This window comes from Balaenoptera acutorostrata, chromosome 14 (genome assembly GCF_949987535.1).
Source record: "Balaenoptera acutorostrata chromosome 14, mBalAcu1.1, whole genome shotgun sequence".
Taxonomy (NCBI): Eukaryota; Metazoa; Chordata; class Mammalia; order Artiodactyla; family Balaenopteridae; genus Balaenoptera; species Balaenoptera acutorostrata.
The window spans coordinates 72,376,410-72,396,817 of record NC_080077.1 but is presented as its reverse complement, the minus strand read 5'-3'; the positions used below and the strand labels follow the sequence as shown (position 1 = coordinate 72,396,817).

At 33.5% G+C, this 20,408-nt stretch overlaps 1 protein-coding gene across 5 annotated transcripts in view; it reads right to left on the bottom strand.

Annotated features, from left to right (window-relative positions):
- Positions 1-20,408, bottom strand: part of SNX14 (sorting nexin 14) — a 72,360-nt gene that overhangs the window by 34,818 nt on the left and 17,134 nt on the right. For 4 of the 5 annotated variants that reach the window (XM_028162305.2, XM_007195914.3, XM_007195912.3 and 1 more), the window contains exons 5-15: positions 17,742-17,785; positions 15,418-15,505; positions 11,907-11,991; positions 7,340-7,496; positions 6,122-6,197; positions 4,930-4,974; positions 4,743-4,823; positions 4,528-4,642; positions 2,170-2,325; positions 1,686-1,810; positions 938-996 (exon numbers count right to left, since the gene is read on the bottom strand). In XM_028162305.2, the coding sequence (XP_028018106.1) occupies positions 938-996; positions 1,686-1,810; positions 2,170-2,325; positions 4,528-4,642; positions 4,743-4,823; positions 4,930-4,974; positions 6,122-6,197; positions 7,340-7,496; positions 11,907-11,991; positions 15,418-15,505; positions 17,742-17,785 (1,031 nt within the window). The remainder of the gene's footprint in view (positions 1-937; positions 997-1,685; positions 1,811-2,169; positions 2,326-4,527; positions 4,643-4,742; positions 4,824-4,929; positions 4,975-6,121; positions 6,198-7,339; positions 7,497-11,906; positions 11,992-15,417; positions 15,506-17,741; positions 17,786-20,408) is intronic. The other variant, XM_028162306.2, reaches the window with a different exon arrangement.

Here is a 20,408-nt window from a genome sequence, read left to right as displayed (position 1 = left end):
CTTAAGCTAAGAAGCAAAGTTAACAAAAGATCCCTAAATATTTTTTAAGTTATGCTTTAAGTATGGAATGAAACAGAAGAGTAGGTTAACATTAACATGCATTAAAATTTTACTTTTAAAATGCAATTAAATAGAATGTAGACATAAAATATATGAATAAACATTTTACGTATTTTAAGTCATCTAAGAGCAAATTAGCAATGCTACTCTAAATTTTCAATGAAAGAATGTTAAGAAAGGCTTTTACTTATTCTATTGATATATAGGTAAATCAATCAAGTATCACAGAAGCAGAGTCCTGACAAGACTGATAGCTAATGTTAGAGTCAGGTTAATATAAAGAAAAACATATTTTAAAAGACTATAAGCAGTACCCAGAATGAAAACAGCCCATATTTTCTTCCTATTAATTTTATATTCTAAAGCCAGCAAAATTAGTGCCTTAGTATGTTGAAGACAACTAGGTGTTCTCAAAGTGGCAAAGACAGCTTTCCATCTCTGAGGTTATGACCCTGACTTACATTTAGCTACTCAGCAGGCTAATAAGGTAAAAGAACCACTTCCTCTTAAGCAGTCCTATACAGGAGTTTCATTAAAATTAATAAATGGGAAAAAAACAAACTACTCTCTAAAACTGAGTTATCTGTGGATTTCAATTATGCATGCAGTCCACAGTCTCCAATAAAGCAGGTGATCAAGCAATAATAATTATGAGATTAACAAGGCAATGGTGTATGTATCTTGTTAAATTTTTCTGAAAGAATGTCAGACATTTTCACATTATTATATGTAGTATAGCTCTACAATTCCTTAGTAATCTTGTCTACTTATGTAGCAAGGAAACCAGATTAATAAAGATAATGATGTTATCACAGAATGATTAGCATCAACAAGAACCGAAAAAAAGAAAAACATATATATGATTGAATATACCTACCTGTTGAATTTTGAATTGCGTGTTGGTGATTCTGCACCTCTTAAAAGTTGTCTGAAATACTTAAAAAATAATTATGATTTATTAAACCAATATTTGATATTGAAACTTGCTACTTCACCTTACTGATTTTGAGCTTAAAGGAAACATTACTTAAATCAAGTGAATACAACCACAGTCAAACAGAGTAAGGATTAAGATATTGCAAATGGAGGTATTCAAGCCACTTGACTTCTACAAGTCTGTAAATAACGTATATACAAGAAGAATGGGGGACTTCCCTGGTGGTCCAGCGGTTAAGACTCTGTGTTCCCAATGCAGGGGACCTGGGTTCGATCCCTGGTCAGGTAACTAGATCCTGCATGCTGCAACTAAAGATCCCGCGTGCCGCAACTAAGACCCAGCTCAGGCAAATAAATAAATAAATAAATATTTTAAAAAGAAGAAGAAGAATGAGGTTTCTGCATCACCACTACAAAGCCAGTCAGGCATATGGCAAATCAGATAGACCAATTTGGTTGCAATCTTCTATTCACATATATACAAACATGATTTTGGTATTAAGAATTGTTTTTATAACCAGCTTCTAATCTCCATTAACTTATGTAGTGGAAAATAGTATTCATTTTCTTAATTAACCATGTTTTATTTTTCTGTTTATTTTGTTATTTGAATTACTCATGTAACGATATCAAAGCCACTAATAAATTTTGAGGAAAAATCTTCAAACAAGATTAATATTTTGACTAACCTCATCACTGTGGCAAAACATAGGAGTAAACACATTTTCCAAGAGAGAAAGTACATGTTCATATGCTTCAAAAAGACATCTCATAGTCTGAAGTTTCACAACATCTATATATGGGCCTTCAGCAACTGTTAAAAAAATTATATTGCAAAAATTGTTCATGAAAAGCACAAATACATTATATATTAGTTTAAAATTCATTACAGTGAAAAGAGCATACAAACAATACTAAGACTGTTTTGCAGAAAATCCACTGTAAGGTGCAGATCACACTAGAGAGGAATTAGAACAACCAAGCTCCAGTTCTGGCAAGTATTAGTTATGTGAATTGTGAATAAGTTTCCTCATCAAAGCTTTCATCTTGTTAGTAAAATAGGATAATGCCTGCCTGTGTATATCACACAGCTGTTGCAATAAGCAGGGAATACAAGAGAAAACTCTGAAAAGAGTAAAAGAGCTACAGAATTCATCCTCATCTTTTACTTACTTTTTTGAATCTCTTCTACAATGAAGGGATCAAATCGAATTTTGTCAATACTTTCATCCAAACAATATGTTTTATATATCTTTTGCAACTCTTCATGAAGAGATAGCATTTCATCATTTGATAACTCTGGTCGCAAAATTCTGTCATTGAATTCCTCTAGCAAATTCGGAAAGAATTAAAAAAAAAAAAAAAAGAATTATTTTCATAGAATAAAACTACTCAATGAAAACTTCATGTTCCCACTCTAATTGTAATCAATATTAACAGCAGCAAATATGAGCAATCTACTCATCATTTTAAGCTTTTTAAAAAGATTTAATTGGGAGTAAAACAACTACTGAGATGAAAGAGAAGCTCAATCAAATATTTTATATGCGAATATAAAATGCATAAATATTTCCACAGCAATACAAATTTTCTAAAATTTAGAATAATAAACACACTTGTAAAATGCTGTTTAAAGAACATATTGGATTAATTTCTTATACCAAGGGTCTTTAATATTTTGAAATCTGAGTCCCTAAATAACAGTGAAAACTAAGGCTTTTTTTAGTCCCAATGTTTTTAAACAATATTTCTGTCCATCATGGAGGCTGTAGACTAGTGATGGAGCTCAGAGTCTGAACAAATTAATCTTTTTTTTCTAAAATGAGAAAGGACAGCATTAGGAAAGCCAAAATATTGACTGCCTTTTTTTTTTTTTTACTACAAGAGGTAATATGGAGCTTACCCCTTAATTCTTAATTATCCAAACTGAAACCCAGTGAGGTAAGGAAGGAGTTTTTAAAAAAAGAAAAAACTGGAACAGAACATATAAGATCTTTGGGATGACAGCAAATTCATATAATTGGAGTCTCAAAAAGAAAGGAGAGAGAAAATAAGGCAGGATACTTGAAGAGATAACAGCCAAGAATTTTCAAAAATGATGAAAAACACCAACATTCAAGTAAAATCCAAGCAGAATAAATTTTTTTAAAACCACACACTACAGTCAAATTGCTGAAACCCCAAAATAAAGAGAAAACTGCAAAACCAATCAGGGAGAAAAGGGACATACATACAGGGGAACAAACATAAGAATGGAAGCTAATTTCTCCTGAGAAACAATGGTGCTGTTCAAAAGGTAATGGAAGAATGACTTAGAATGTTGAATGAAAAAAACCCATCAACCTAAAATTTTATATTTGGTGAAAATATCCTTTTAAAATGAATATAAAATAACATCTTTTCAGACAAAAGTTAAGAGAATTTACCCCCAGCTGAATGGTACTATAAGAAATGCAAAAAAAAAAAAAAAAGTACTTCAGCAGAAGGAAAATGATATAGAAACCGGTTTTGCAGAAAAAAATAAAAACCACCAGAAAAGTAAATATGCCAATAACTATCAGGGCCAAAATATGTGTGTGTGCGCACGCGTGTGTGTAAGAATGTGCACAGCAGCTTTATTCAGAATAGCTCAAAAGTGGAAGCAGTCCAGATATCCATCTACAAAAAGAATGAATAAAGAGTGGTACCCTCATACAAAAGAATATTACACATAGCAATAAAAAAGAGCAAACCACTCATCTACACAACACCATGATTCAATCTTAAAAAGCATTATCCTCAATCAATGAAGCCAGGCACAAAAGAGTACATACTATGAGATTCCATTTATATAAGGAAACTGTACAGGCAGAATTAATCTGTGGTGAGAGAAATGAGATCAGTGATCGCTTTGGCAGGAGTGGGAGCAGGGGTGGATCATTTGGGAAGGGCCCTAAGGGAACTTTCTAGGCTGATGGAAATGGTCTTTATCTCAATAAAGGTGTAGGTTTGTAGGTTATACAGAGTGCAGATTTGTCAAAACTGATTCAACTGTATATTTAAGTTCTATGGGTTTCACTGTGTAAATTATACCTCAATTTTTAAAAAGTTATATTTAAAAAAGAAATTAGGTACATTAAAACATTAGTCTGCTCACAGAGAGTCCATACAGTGTCTCTAAATCCAATAATGGAAGACGTTATAGAACTTCTAGTCAAAATAAAACATTTTTGTATTTGATTATTGAATCAAAATAATCCTTATTAAAAACTGTGACAAAGTGCTAATGACTGGGTCTTTAATATATTTTCATTATTCTGAATTTTTAGCAGTTATTTTTCTGCTAAGAGGATTTGGTTGAAGTCAGTTACAGATTATGTTCCAATGTGGAAAGGAGTGGACACTTGAGAGATAACTCACAGGTACTCTTAGAGTATCTAGCAAATGAAATTTAGTACAATAACAGATGACAGCTACAACATCTGATCTAAACAGTCAAACATATGACAAAGTTTAACAATGACTTTAGTAAAGTACACAGATAAGCCTCACCCACAGTCAGACAAATCTGCAACACGTGCACTGCTCCTTCTTGTTTCAGAAAGTTCATAAACCGAAATAAGAGATCTTGTTGCTCTCTGATTTGCTTCAATTCTAACTTCAGCACCTTGATACAATATGGGAGAAAGAGTAAGTTAGAGCTATGTAAATATATGATAAAATTGTTTATATCAAAAGTAATATAAGTTATTGCTGAAAATACTTACAGATGGCTTTTTATTTCTAGGTTCTGCAAATTTCTGCAAGAATGGAACCAAAGGGGAAGGTGGTTCAGTCGCTTTTTCAGGCTTTGAAGAAAGAATTAATTAATTCAGTAACATGTCATTTGATTTTACAGATGTGAATCAAAACTCAATGCAATCTGAAGTATTTTCTAACATGTTCAATACTCACTGGACTGTCATCTATGAAGATGATAAGCAAATGATTCACAGTATCCTAATGGAAAATAATAAACAAAGATCAAAATAAATCCATTACCGCATTTTGCCCAGAATTCTCAAAGCTTTTATCATATTATGAAAGTTTCTGGAAAAATGAAGAAACAAATGGGGCAGTGGCAAAGCATCTGCACTTATGTAATACAGAGGGACTTTTTAAAAATCTACAATACAGGGTTCTTTGGACTTCCCTGGTGGTCCACCTTCCGATGCAGGGGACACAGGTTCAATCCCTGGTCCGGGAAGATCCCACATGCCACGGGGCAACTAAGCCCATGCACCACAACTACTGAGCTCGACCACCTCAACTAGAGAGGCTGCATACCACAAACTACAGAGCCCACACGCCCTGGAGCCTGCGCGCCACAACTAGAGAGAGAAAACCCACATGCCACAACCAGAGAGAAGCCCACGCACCGCAATGAAGAGCCCATGCAGTACAACGAAAGATCCCACATGCCTCAACAAAGATCCCGCGTGCCGCAACTAAGACCCGATGCAGCCAAAAATAAATTAAATAAATAAATAAATAATAAATAAATCTTTTTAAAAAAATCTACGATACAGGGTTCTCAACTTTTGTGAAAATGGGAAAAGAAAAGTTATTCTGACTTTGGCATTCAAAACATTTATCAATTATCCCTATTTCTTCAAAATCTTACTGGATCAAAAGTAAAAGCAACCCAAGTATCCATCAATAGATGAATGAATAAGCAAAATGTAACATATACTTAAAATGAAATATTACTCAGCCTTGAAAAGGAAGGGAATTCTGATATATGCTACAATGCAGATGAACACTGAGGATATTATGCTAAGTAAAATAAGCCAAATACTGCAAATACTGCATCATTCTACTAATATGTGGTAACTAGAGTAGTCAAATTCATCAAGACAGAAAGTACAGTCAGGAAGTAGAGTTGCCAGGGGCCAGGAGGAATAGAGAATTACTGTTTATATGGGTACAGAGTTTCAGTTTTACGAGATAAAAAGAGTTCTGGAGATAGGTAATGGTGGTGGTTGCTCAACAATATAAATGTATTTAATACCACTGAACTGTACATAGAAAAACATTTAAGATGGTAAATTTTATGTTTTATGTATCTGATCACAATGAAAGAAAAAAAATGTTTTTTACGTCTTACTGGATCAGCTAGGAAATCCAAAGAAGGGAGGAACACTGAACCAGAGAGAATCTCTCTTAAAAGTAAGGTCAGGGATCTGGAAAAAGGAACAACATTGTACATATTTAGTGATTTACATCAGGTCTTAACCTGGGAATCTTGTTATTATACGGACTATCATCAGTAGGTCTGGGGTATGTGCTGAGACTCTGCCATCTCTAACAAGCCCCCAAGTAACGTTCATGCTACTGGTTCACAGACCACACCCAGAGCCCTTACCTGGCTAAAAGAGAATACTATTTAAGAGGAAAAAAGCATTTCCTCAGCAGGAGGAACCTCAGTGAGCATTAGAAAAATACCATCTCAAATATTAAAATTTTACATATAATAAATTAATATGTAAAACCTAATACTTGTAATAGCATAATTTTTATAATTAATTTAAATTAATATTATAAAACAATTTGTTTAAAGTAAAAATATTTTAATTAAAATATTTTTTTAATTTAATTAAAAATTTTAAATACAATAAAGTAATATTTAAAGCACATCACTAAAAATAAGCCATGGTTGTATGTATTGTACAGCACAGGGAAATACAGCCATCATTTTGTAATAACTCTAAATGGAGTATAATCTATAAAAATACTGAATTACTATGTTGTACACCTGAAACTAATTTAACATTATAAATTATACTTCTATTTAAATAAATAAATAAATAAATAAAAATAAGTCATGGTCTTTTTCCTCTAAGGATTATTAGGATAAGAGTAAAGAGGTAACTTTATGGAATAATCTAAACATGTTCTTGCAGAAATAAGGGAGGCTGGACTAAATGACCTCTAACTATACTTCCCAGGTGGATACCTTAAAACCCAAACTTGTCTGTATAATTTGTTCAAAGTGTTTCTGCCAGTGAATCATAACATGCATGTCTTTTAAAAGGAACACCAAGGAAGTAATAAAGTATAATGATCTCAAGTAAGAAAATTAATTTTTTACATTTGTCTTTGATTTCCTAAGATCAATTTCCAAGAAAAAATTCTTAGCAACACAATACATCATGAATGCTTAGTACCTAAAATGGCATTTTAAGACCTGATAAATTATATTTCTTAAATGAAAAATTATTCATATCATAGCCTAATCTCAAGTTTTAGTGTATTCCTATTATGATCAAGAATAGCAATATACATACGGTATGGTATGCTATGACATTTTCCAGTCTATTCATACCTGCAGTCTGTTGCTTTCGGAGGCAAAATATAAGGAAAAAGTAGTTCAGTAAGTTTCCTTAAATAATGTAATTCATCTCTTCGACTCCTCAAAGCCACATGAAGCTCTGGACCATATTCTTCTAAAGCAGCTTGCTGTAAAAACTCTGTATTTTCTACTATAAATAGAGATAAAAAATAAATATTGGAAGAAGTTAACAATGTTAAATAACTTCAGCCATTTCCACTAACAAATAGAAATTAATTTAACACAGCCATTCCTTTCTTAGCCTTCCTTTCTTTCCAATATGTATTCTACTGGGAAATTTTTCACAAAAAGGATATAAAGAAAGTAAGTTTTCTCTTTGTGGGAAGTTTTTTAATTATTCAAAATTAACTGATAAAAAAGCCCTTTCACCCTTGGCAAACAAAACTTTAAACTCAGGTCATTACAAAGTATATTAAAGAAAAGCAAATTGCTTAAAGTGAAAAAAACTATAGAAAACATCTTCTAGCACACACAAAGCTTTTGTTATCAAACGTTACAGCCTGTTCATCCCCTGCAAATATTAACAAAATCCCTCTTAAAGTTCAAATCAAAATCATTCAGGTAACCCTTTGAAGAAATTAGAGTATAGAAACTGGCTTCCTTGGTTCAGTTCTGCATCTTCTGCCCACAGTATAGGACACAAAAGGTACAGAACTGTATATGGTGGAAGTCCATGAAGTTAGATTACTTAATAAACGTTAACTGATGATAAAAGTTACACTAACAAAAAGTTTTCTTAAAAGGCCAAACACTAAACTAATACTTTAAAAAGGAGCAGGAGAAAAACAAGTCATGCTTTCCTCTATTTGCATTCTGAGCCAAGTTTTAAAATCATGGAGTCTGTGAAGGAAATCTTAACCCTAATTCAAATGGCATTTATTTTTTACAATTTATTTCTATTTTCATTGAGAGAATGCAAGCACATTTACCAAAGAAAAGCCAAAACATACATTCTAATGGTGTGAGAACTAAGAAAGTAAATAAAGGCTACCTGTGCCAGAGGTACAAAAGAAGGACTAGCAAACAAGGACATAGTTTTTATAAGAATGTATTTTATTTTATCATTATACAATTGTTTACCATGCATTTTGCCCCAAGAATTTGGGGTACAGGTCTTTTAAAAATGTATATCATTAGCAGGGATTTAAAATAAGAAGACTAAGCTATGCTAAATCCCAGTTCTACTTCTTTATTAACTGATGATCTTAAATGATATAATCCCTTTGAGTCTCAGTTTCCACCTCAGTAAACAGTCATTAAATAGTTAACACTGAAAAGCTGCCATGCAAAATGCACAAGTAATTATAATATCCGGTGCAATTAAGCATTCACACATAATATACAGATGCTGAAAAACAGGGCATGGATTAATCCCCACTAATCACCAGTATATCTCCTGTCTAATGAGTGGGCAGTTTTCAGACCACAAAAGGAAAAGTCCCCAGAATCCACAACAAAGAGATAACTTTAGGGTGAAAGACTGATATAAGGTCCTTCAATTACTACTGAATTTAAATTAAACCAATGCTTCTAATGTATATATTTTCAACATTTCTAAGGGTGATAGAAGGAATAACATAGAAAACCTCTTTGTAATTCCTACTCTCAAGAGGCAGGTTAAGGAGAGAACACCAAGAAAGTAAAAATGAATATGTATAAAGAGCTGAACCTTTAATTTCCTGAGTATACACAACTGTGGAGCCAAAGAATTTAGAAAACAAATTCATGCATGAAAGAGAAGAAAAATCAAAAACCTGAAAACCTTTTTTACAAGTCTAATTCACTGTTATAATATTTAGAACACCAGGACCTTTGGATAAAATGCAGTCCTCCTAATTCTCTGGCCTTTTAATTCTATGGATTTCATTAATTACAATGTCATTAATGAATCCCATCTAGCATTTTATGCTGATTTTGTAATTGAGGAACATTTTTTGCATGAATAGTAGCAATTTAGCAACCCCTCTCTTGCAAAGACTCAAGGATAAATTTCAGTCAAACTGGTCTATATATATGACAGCACTTTCACAGAAACAAAATAAGTTGGATATTTTATTAAACTGATCGATTAAAAAATAAAAATAAAAGATGACTCAATTTACTCATACCCTGAGTTCAAAGTGTTTGTCTTTACAACAAAATTAAGACCATATTAAAAATAATTTTCCCGGGCTTCCCTGGTGGCTCAGTGGTTAAGAATCCGCCTGCCAAGGCAGGGGACATGGGTTCGAGCCCTGGTCTGGGAGGATCCCACATGCCACGGGGCAACTAAGCCCGTGCACCTAGAGCCCGTGCTCCGCAACAAGAGAGGCCACCACAATGGGAAGGCCGCGCACCGCAACGAGGAGTAGCCCCCCATCTCTGCAACTAGAGAGGGCCCACGTGCAGCAACGGGGACCCAACTCAGCCAAGAATAAATAAATAAATAAATAAATAAATAAATAATAAATAATAATAATAATTTTCCCACACAAAAGCTTGCACATAAATGTTTATAGCAGCTTTATTCATAATTGCCAAAATTTAGAAGCAACCAAGATATCCTGTAAAAGACGAATGTATAAACAAACTGTGGTACATCTGTACAATGGAATATAATTGAGCAATAAAAAGAAATGAGCTATCAACTCCACAAAAAGACATGGAGGAGCCTTAAATGATAGTTCTAAATGAAAGAAAAGGCTACAGTCTGAAAAGGCTACAGTATGATTCCAACTATATGACATCTGGAAAAGGCAAAACTGTAGAAAGAGTAAAAAGATCAGTGGTTGCTAGGGGTTCATGAAGGAAGGAGGGAGGGATAAATAGGTGAAACACAGGGGGCTGGGGGGGGCAGTGAAACTATTCAGTATGATGTTGTGTTGATGGATACATGGCATTAAGCATTTGTCAGAATCCACAGAATGTACAATACGAAGAGTAAAACCCTAATAAAAACTATGGACTTTAGTTAATAATAATGTCTCAGTACTGGCATATCAATTGTAACAAATGTACCAACCAATGCAAGGTGTTAATAATAGGGAAGGGGGGAAATATATGGGAACTCTCTATAATTTCTGCTCAGTTTTTCTGTAAACTTAAAACTGCTCTAAAAAAAAAAAAAAAAACAAAAAAAAAACTGCTCTAAAAAGTAAAGTTTACTAATAAAAAAAAAAAAAAACACTTTTCTATATTTTTATCTGACAGTACAGTAGCCTTAACAAAATGGCTACAACAAAGTTACTATCTTCTGGTGTGTTTTTGCCAGTGACAGGACAATTACTTTAAAAGTTAATTTTTTTAATTTAACAATTAAATTATACGTATTTAAACTCTTCCACTTTTTAACTATGTTGAAGGTAAAACTTTTGAATTGTTATAATATAAGATGAACACAGAAAAATTTTAAAATGTAATTTGAAATGCTTCTCATACCTGAGGAATTATTCATACCAAAGGACAAATAAACTAATAATTTAACTACCACTCTACAATTTCCCCAAATATACTGTGATTATACAAACTGATATTATGAGGGAGGGAAAATTGGTTCCATGCTCAAATGAGTTTGGGATGTGCTGGGTTAAAAAAAAGTTAAAGTTACTTCTTTGCTGCAGGACTGTTGAGATACTTTGGAATGCTAGTACTTACTGGGTATTTCCAGAAGAGGAATACAATACATAGTAATTACCAGAAAATATGACCATGATACTTCTTCTACATAGTCATCTACATAGAGTAGTATTCTGCAGAACATACTTGGGGAAGCACTGACAAAGAAGAATACCAAATGCAGATACAAGGAAAATCTCAGGTTCACAAAGAACTAAGTACAGAGCATATAAGTAATTTTGTTTTAAAGGTATATTTCAGCTTGATCTAAGAGCAAGAAAAGCCCCCAAATGAAGGTTTCATCCAATCAGCAAACGTTTGATGAATGTATGCTATGTGTACATCATGACAGTATAAAGGCCAGGATACACATAAGAAACTGCAAACAGGTCATCCTGGCTAAAGTATCATACATAGTGAAGGACAAGAGTAGATCAAAATACTTGACTAAATAGGAAAGGGTTTAAAATATAGGACAGTTTCGACTCTGTAGCAGTTGCTAAGTTTTTTGTTTTTTTTTTTGAGTAGGGAGGTAACAGAATTGTGGCATTGTGAAATTAACACAGTAGCAATAAATAGGATAGGCTCCATCAAAACTGTTGAAATCATTAAGAAAAAAGGAGGGAAGAGATGTGAGAGACACCTCAGAGGAAGTAATGAAGGCAACAGACTACCATTCAAAAAAAGACAAGATTCATCAATAATATGTCTAAAGATTATCCGAGTGTACCTTAATTTTCATAGATTCTTGAGTGCTCAAAATCACTTATATGTTAACAAATTATTGAAAGGGATTTCAGTTTAAACTAATACTTTCACAGCATCTGTGAATATATCACTTAATTTATCAGTACTCAGACTTAGATATTTAAAGTGAAAGTTGGTGTATAAAAACAAACTCACTCAAACTTTGTAGCAGTGTAAGAAACGTAAAACTTTGTATTACCTTTCTGACTGGCTTTAACGATCACTTCTATGTGCTTCATTGCTGCTTTTAATAGTTTCTTGGTGATAATAGATGGAATATCCACCTAGAAAAATTCAACATTAAAATAAAACTTTTAAAATAATTATCACTAAGTTACAATGGCAGGAACAATGTATTTAAGGTATTGGAACATATGATCTTAAAAATCAGTGGTATTATTGGGAATCTTTCAAAAATATAATTTAAAAGCACTTTACATTCTTGGATCATACTAACTGTAAATTTAGACAGTTTTACTACAACAGTAATGAAAATACACCTTCATATACATACCCTATATACTAAATTTTTCTCACAAAATAGTATCTTTATTCTTGACTTATTTCTTTAATGTGTTCATTCTAAATGCATTCAAGAAAAAAAATCTCAAGTAACTTTATCGTCCCTTTGAGGTTATAAACTTGTGTTTACTAAGGTCACTTGAAAATAAACTTTTCATTCAGCTTACAAGGTAAATCCTGGTTTCAAGATATATGAAAGCATTCTATTTTTGAATAATATTAAGTTTCATCATTCCCCCCAGGCATTGTTCAACTTAAAGGTTGGAAACTGTAGTGACTAGGGTAGGTTAGTAAGAGAGGACTGGGGGCTTACAAGTACACACATAAAAGAGACATAAAATAAAATAACTTAAAAAAAAGCCCTGCAAATTAAGTAAATCACCAAAAAGCATGTTTACTGGAGTTCAACAGGCTTATCTTCCATCACAAAGCTCAACACAACATATTCTCCCTTTATCAAAGGCATGAGAAAATTGCATCACAATAGTGTTGTTTTGTGTTAACTTTTCAGTTCTTTTTAAATTCCTCATTAAGAAAGAGGAAAAACATCACAGGCTGATAAATCTAGTAAGTGTAATGGATCATAAACCCCCAAATTTTAGTGATTTACTAGTAAAACCCAGAGCAGATTACAGATATCTTTTGGCTGTATAAGATCAAACATGTTCAATAAGAGGGGATGTTTTTGCTAGCAGCACACCTTTTTGCACAATAACATTACTCTGCATTTATCCCTGCTCTCTTGGTACTCAGTGATTATAAATTCGTCTCATATATATTTATCAAATAAACAAGATGTTTTCATTTTTAAATATTTTATGGAATCTTGTCTTCTGAGAATATGCATGAAAATTTTCCCTTGTAAGCTCCATTTTAGAGACTTCAGGTCAAAATCAAAACGATAAAATAGTGAGTTTGTCACTAAACTTTGATTAAAAAAAGAAAAAAAACAAAACACTGTGGACCTTAAATGATTGTTTTCATTATCCCCAAACTCCCAATTTACATTAGTCAGGCCATGTTATCAAGGATATAACATTGTACTAGGAATGACATGACCCAGGCCTAATCTTTTGCCCATCAACTACCTCTGACACTCTGACAAAGAATATTACTAACTTTCTATAAAATGGGTATGAAAATAACCCTCTTATCTCCCAGGACAGTATACAGATAATATGAAATGTACCATAACAATCCAGAAAGTGGAAAAAAATATTTGAAAATCATATATCTGATGAAGGAAGTATACCCAGAATAGATAATAAACTCTTACATCTCAATAATTAAAAGACAAATAACTCAGTTTAAAAAAATGGGTAAAGAATTTGAATACACATTTCTTCCCAAAAAAAGATACACAAATGGCAAATAAGCATCTGAAAGGATGCTCGACAACATTAGTCATAGGGAAAGGCAAATCAAAGCCACAGTGAGATACCACTTCACACCCACTAGCATGGTTAGAATCAAAAAGTGAGATAATAACTAGTTCTGGCAAGGATGTGGAGAAATCAGAACCCTCATACACTGCTGGTGGGAATACAAAATGGTACAGCCACTTAGGAAAACAGTCTGACAGTTCCTCAAAAGTTAAACACAGAGTTACCACTTGACCCAGCAATTACATTCCTAGGTAAACCCAAAAGAAATGAAAACAAATATTCCACCCCCTCCTCCCACAAAAAACCTGTACACAAACACTATGGCAGCATTATTCATAATAGCCAACTGATGGATGGATGGATGGATGAACAAAATGTGGCATAGCCATACAACAGAATATTACTCAGACATAAAAAAGAATAAGTACTGATACAGCTACAACATGACAACATGAATAAACCTTGAAAATATTATGCTAAGTGAAAACAACCAATCACAAACATTATGCTACATGAAAGCAAGCAATCACAAAAACTACAGAAAGGATTTTATAGTTAGCATGTATTATATTCAATCAACCAACAATCCTACCACTGGACATCAGTTTTCCTTTTCAAACTTCCTTATTATAAACTATACTGCAATGAATCTTTGAACATACATTTTTACAAACTACTGTGATTATTTCTTTAAAACATACTAAGAAAAAAAAAACGGAATTAAATTTGGGAGCATAGACATTTTTAAGTCTTTTAATAAAGATTACCAAACTGCCTTCCAGGGTAAGAGTTACATCAATCTGAATTTGTACTTGCTTTGCCTGTTTCCCCACAATCACCACTGCTAGATATTATCATTCTTTTTCACCTTTCCCAACCTGATAGGCAAGAGAATAGTATCTCATCAAAAGACTACATTTCATGTGAGACAACATATTTTCAAATATTCACTGGCCATTTTATATTTTTCTTTTGTGAACTACTTATTCATAATTTTTGCATATCTTTGCCACAGTACTTGACTGTATTGTTCACTTCTCAAATAGGTATAGAAACATTTAACAAGATTTATCTTTATTTACTAATGGCAGATACGATATGCCAATTTATTGTCAATATGTTCAATTCTATCGAACTGACAAGGCAGTAGACAAGTATTTATGTCTACAGCCAACACACTGTTAAGTATATACAGACAGAAGCTCAAACATAAACAAACTATGGCTTCAAATTTTTTAAAAAGTAGATCATAATCATTACCCTGTATTCAGTAAATTCATCTAACTGGAACATGAATTTTTTTTTTCTCTAATTGTCTTTTTATTTCTAATCGCCACAAACCAAGATATCCAAACATTAAAATAAAGAAAGCGGACTTCCCTGGTGGCGCAGTGGTTGAGAGCCTGCCTGCTAATGCAGGGGACACGGGTTCGAGCCGTGGTCTGGGAAGATCCCACATGCCGCGGAGTGGCTGGGCCCGTGAGCCACAATTACTGAGCCTGCGCGTCTGGAGCCTGTGCTCCGCAACGAGAGGCCGTGATAGTGAGAGGCCCGCGCACCGCGATGAAGAGTGGCCCCCGCTTGTCACAACTAGAGAAAGCCCTCGCACAGAAACGAAGACCCAACACAGCCATAAATAAATAAATAAATTTAAAAAAAAATAAATAAATAAAGAAAGAAAGCAAAATTGATCAATTAATCAAAAGTAATCCATTTATCTTTTAATCTAAAAAATTAAAAGTGAGGAACAGAACAAATACATACAGTATAGAAATTCCCAAATTTCCCATTATAAATATATACCTTGTGAATCCTTCGAATTAAGACAGATGCAAAAAACCGTAATATAATTCTCAGTTCATCAACAAAGGACTCATCATCTGTTACATCCCTTCAATTGAGGAGAAAAGCAAGCATTTAGAAGTTCAAAGAAATACACAGCTTCCCCTTCCAGAAAACAAGAAAAGTCTAGAACTGACTTTTTTCCATTTACTTACGCTACTTTTTTTAACAAATAATGCATTACAGTATAGAACAAAAGAAATGTACAAAGAATAGAAATCTCCCATAATTCTAGTACCAAGACATGATTACTGTTAACTAAATTATAGTATATATTTCCCTGCAGACATTCACATGTACGTGGTCATATTTTTAAGATTTTTAAGATCATTTTCTAAACATCATCAAAGAAATATCTAAGAAATAAAACAAAGAATAATTTTGAGAAGCAACAGAATTACATACTAAATTTTAAATTAGTTTAAATATTTCTAGATTAATAATATAAACTAATTCTAAAAGTAAGGAAAAAAAGTGTGTGTTCTATTTGAAAAAGAAAATAAACTGAAACTCAACTGTTTTTAAACAGAAATTTTGAGTTTTCCTGTAGCCCTGAGGTCCCTAGAAGAATAAGGATACTTCCCTAATCAAAGGCAAGAAAGAAAGGTACGTATAATGGTGATATTCTGAACTTGAAGATGATGCTACCTGTTAAGTCCCTTGGTAGAATAAGGAAGATAATTGTATCAATCATGCTTCCCACTATTAACTCCAAGGAAGCGGATATCACAGCATCAAAGGAGAAAATACAGACTTTAACATTTACAAATACAGCCAGATTTTATGTCTGAAGAGTCATAATGTGGGCGTAGGGGTGGGGCGGGGTCGCGGTGGGGAAGTTTTACAACAGGATTCATTTTACAAAAGGCCTCACCATCAACTTTACTTAAGTGGCAAATGCCCCATATTTAAGACAGACTCCAATGTAAAAAATTAATTTATATAAGCTTTTCAGGAAAATATGCCATATAAACTGAATATTAAATTTGTTTTAATACACTATAGATCAACTCAACTACTAGCATTTTTTTTTTTTCCGGCCATGCCACGTGGCTTGTGGGATCTTAGTTCCCTGATCAGGAATCGAACCTAGGCCCACAGCAGTGAAAGCGCTGAGTCCTAACCACTGGACCACCAGGGAAGTCCCCTACTAGCATTTTTTAATTAGGAAATTCAAAATATACTGAATCTATATAAAATTTGGGTAGTTATCATTAAATATTACATCTGTAAGTCATACAGGTTTAAGTGTTCAAATATATAACTAAATACATGATGCTTATGTAAGGGAACATCTGTTTTATTAAATGATATAACTTGGGATTTCTGATTGTCAAACTAGACTTTTTTTTTCAGATCCATATCCTGCTAAGCATAGGGCACTTGTACATCCACATCAGACACCAAACACAAAGTTACTTTGGAAAAAACATATTAATTTTCCAGGAAAAGTCTATTGAAATTAACTTTCAATTTAATGAAATATCTGAATATAAATTTTTCCTGTAAATGTACAACTATTTCAAACGTAAAAAGTGCATACAAAATAGTAAATCACTCCTACAATTAGGAGTCATGAGAAATTCTACAAGTTACTTGAGGACACGGGGAGGGGGAAGGGTAAGCTGGGACGAAGTGAGAGAGTAGCACTGACATATATATACTACCAAATGTAAAACAGATAGCTAGTGGGAAGCAGCTGCATAGCACAGGGAGATCAGCTCAGTGCTTTGTGACCACCTAGAGGGGTGGGATAGGGAGGGTGGGAGGGAGACTCAAGAGGGAGGGGATATGGGGATATATGTACACATATAGCTGATTCACTTTGTTATACAGCAGAAACTAACACAACATTGTAAAGCAATTATACTCCAATAAAGATGATAAAAAAAAAAAAGAAATTCTACAAGTTACTTTTCTTTCAAAAAGTAGCCTAGGTTCCTCTTTGCTATCACTAAACTGTTAATTGATGACCTAATCAATGGTTCTTAACTGGGACCACTGTGCCTCCCAGGTAAATGTGGCAATCTCTGAAGACATTTTTGGTGGTCACAACTAGGGGGAAGGAGGGGTACCACCAGCATTCGCTAGGAAAAAGCCAGGGGTGCGGCTAAATACCCTATAATGCACAGTACAGGTCCCCACAGCAAAGATTTACGTGGTCTAAAATGTCAATAGTGCCAAAACAGAGAAATCCTGGCCTATACTGAAAGCATATCATTAGCACACTTAACTTAATGGTATTCACTATACTATAGAAAAAAGGTCTTATAGAAAGAACTTACCTGTACCAGGGGTAAATGAAGTTTTCCAACACTAATTCAAGAACCTGCATAAAAATTATTTTTCAAAGAAAAATCAAGTTAGTTAACTCATTCTAGGAAAATAAACTCTACTACTAAAAAATATATAATAAAAACTAAGTTTAGTATCCCATATATTGACATCTAATATCACACTTTCACATGACAAAATGTATATGTCAACTTTACATGGTTGTGATGATGAAAGAAAACATATGAAAAAATACTTTGAAAACCATAAAAAAGAAAAATTACTATTAGAATGACACACATTTTTAAATATTCCTATAATTAAAAAATTTTTTTAAAAACCTAAATTGTTCTGACTCTGAAGCTTCACTGAACCAAAAAAGTTCTATGGAAATAAGGAAAATAATAGGCTAGTCTTTTGCATTCCTAACCCTCTCTGTAAGTCAGCATTCCCAGAATAAAATGAAGAAACAAATATATAAGACTTATGCAAAGGGTTACAGTTAGGTGTCAGTGACTATCTTTGAAGCGAGGATAGTGACTAGAAGGGAGCATGAGGGGCACTTCTGGGTGCTAATAATGTTTTTGTTTCTTGATCTGGGGGTTGGTTATATGAATATGCTCACTTTGTGAAAATTTTAGCTGTACACTGAAAATCAAGTTATATGTGAAAAAGTAACAAAACAAAACAAAAGAAATCCTGGGTGTTAAACATTCTGTTCCTTGAGCCTGGGTGGAGCAGTAAAGTTTAATTTTTAAAAGGACTTGTAGCAGTGAGCATTAACTTTAAAAAACACTAGGGAGGGAATGAAACAATATATCTAATCTGACTATATACCTTCTCTGCAGCAGTAATGAAGACTGTGGACTCTAAATACTAAGGCAACAAGATTTGGATTTTTTACTAAAAAAGGAAGCATTAGTGCTATCACCTGCAAAAATAAGATATATATAGACAGTGTTAGGACACAGAGAGGAGACTAGAAAATTTACCATTAAACATTTCATCTTATTAATATATTATTCCCCCAACTTCAATCAGAAGCCCTACTAAGTTTACATCCTAAGTAGCTCTTTTCTACAGCTCCACTGTTCAGGTCCTCATCTTCTCATCCCTATATATAGCAACAGCCTCTAAACTAGTCTCCCTCCTTCCATAAAGCTCCCCTCCACCCTCCATAAAGCTGCCAAAGTGATCTAAAACATGTATTTGACCACATCACTCCCCTGAATGAAACCCTCAATATATCAAACCACAACATATCAAAGTATGGAGCTGCACTGATTGTGAAGGGGTGAGAGAAAGCTGCTTGCCAGCCCCTGTGACCGTCTACTTCCTTTTCACCTCCCACTGCATCCTGTGAGTCACATCTGAAAACTCTAGTTACGCAACTTGAAAATCACTGACTTCTGATCAATTAAACTTCAGCGTGGCCTTTTAAGTCTTCTGATGATCTGATTTCTAAAGGGCCATATAAAAATCAGTTAAGAACTAAGGCAGTCCTGGGTTTTAGGCTGAGTTCTGCTACCAACCAAGTATGATACCTGAGAAAATTATTAAAACTCTCTAAACCCTTCCTTTGGTAAAACCATCAAATCAATAATAGCACCCTACTTCATAGGTTGTATGATTACATGAATAATGCAAGTACAGTGATTAGTACAATATCTACTATACAGTAAGTGATCGATAAATACTTGCTAATAGAGTCTGGTCTCTTCGTTGCCCACATCCTCCTTCACATTTCACCCTCCAGTTTGCTGAACACTCCACCTTGTTTCAAAGCCTCTCTTTCCTTCCAAAAGCTATTCCCACACTCTGAAATACCCTTTCCCACACTATCAGGCTGATAAACTTCTAGTTATATTTCCTGACTGCTCCTCTCAACAGTTATGCACTTCTTCCTCTGTGCTAATGATACACCTTGTATATTTCTTCCATTATAGCCTGCATTACATTATATTGTATATGTCTGTTTAAATGGCTATCTCCCCTCCTAGACTAAAGTTCCCAGAAGAAAGGAACCATATTTGATTTCTCTTTTTATTCCTAGGGCCTAGTCCAGTTCCTGCCTACAGCAAGATCTCAGAAAATGTTTTTAAATATTGGAGCTAGTATTTATTGAACACCAACATGTGCCAGGCACTAGGCTAAGAGCTTTACATCAGTTTTTTCAATTTTTAAAAAGAAACGAAGTGTCAAACTACAAATAGTACTCTTCCTATAAGTCTTGTCTTCAACAGACCTCAAATCAGCACTCTCCAATAGAAATATAATGTGAGCCACATACATTATTGCAAATTTTCTAGTAGCTATGTTTTATAAAAAGAAACAGGTGAAGTTAATTTTATGATATATCTTATTTAACCCAATATACCCAAAATATTATCATATATGTAATCAACGTAAAATATATAATAGGATATTTTACATTTCTTTTTCCTTACTAAGTCCTCAAAATCCAGTACATATTTTACATATACAGCACATCTCAATCTGGACTAACACATTTCAAGTGTTTATCAATAGCCGCATGTGGCTAGTGGCTACTATACTGGACAGCACAGTCTTAAATCAGGGAATCTGAAGAATGAAAAAGAGCTTACAGAAGAAATGAAAAAGAAAAATGCCAACAGTTTAGCATTTATGCAGCATACTTTTAGCCAAAGAAAGATACA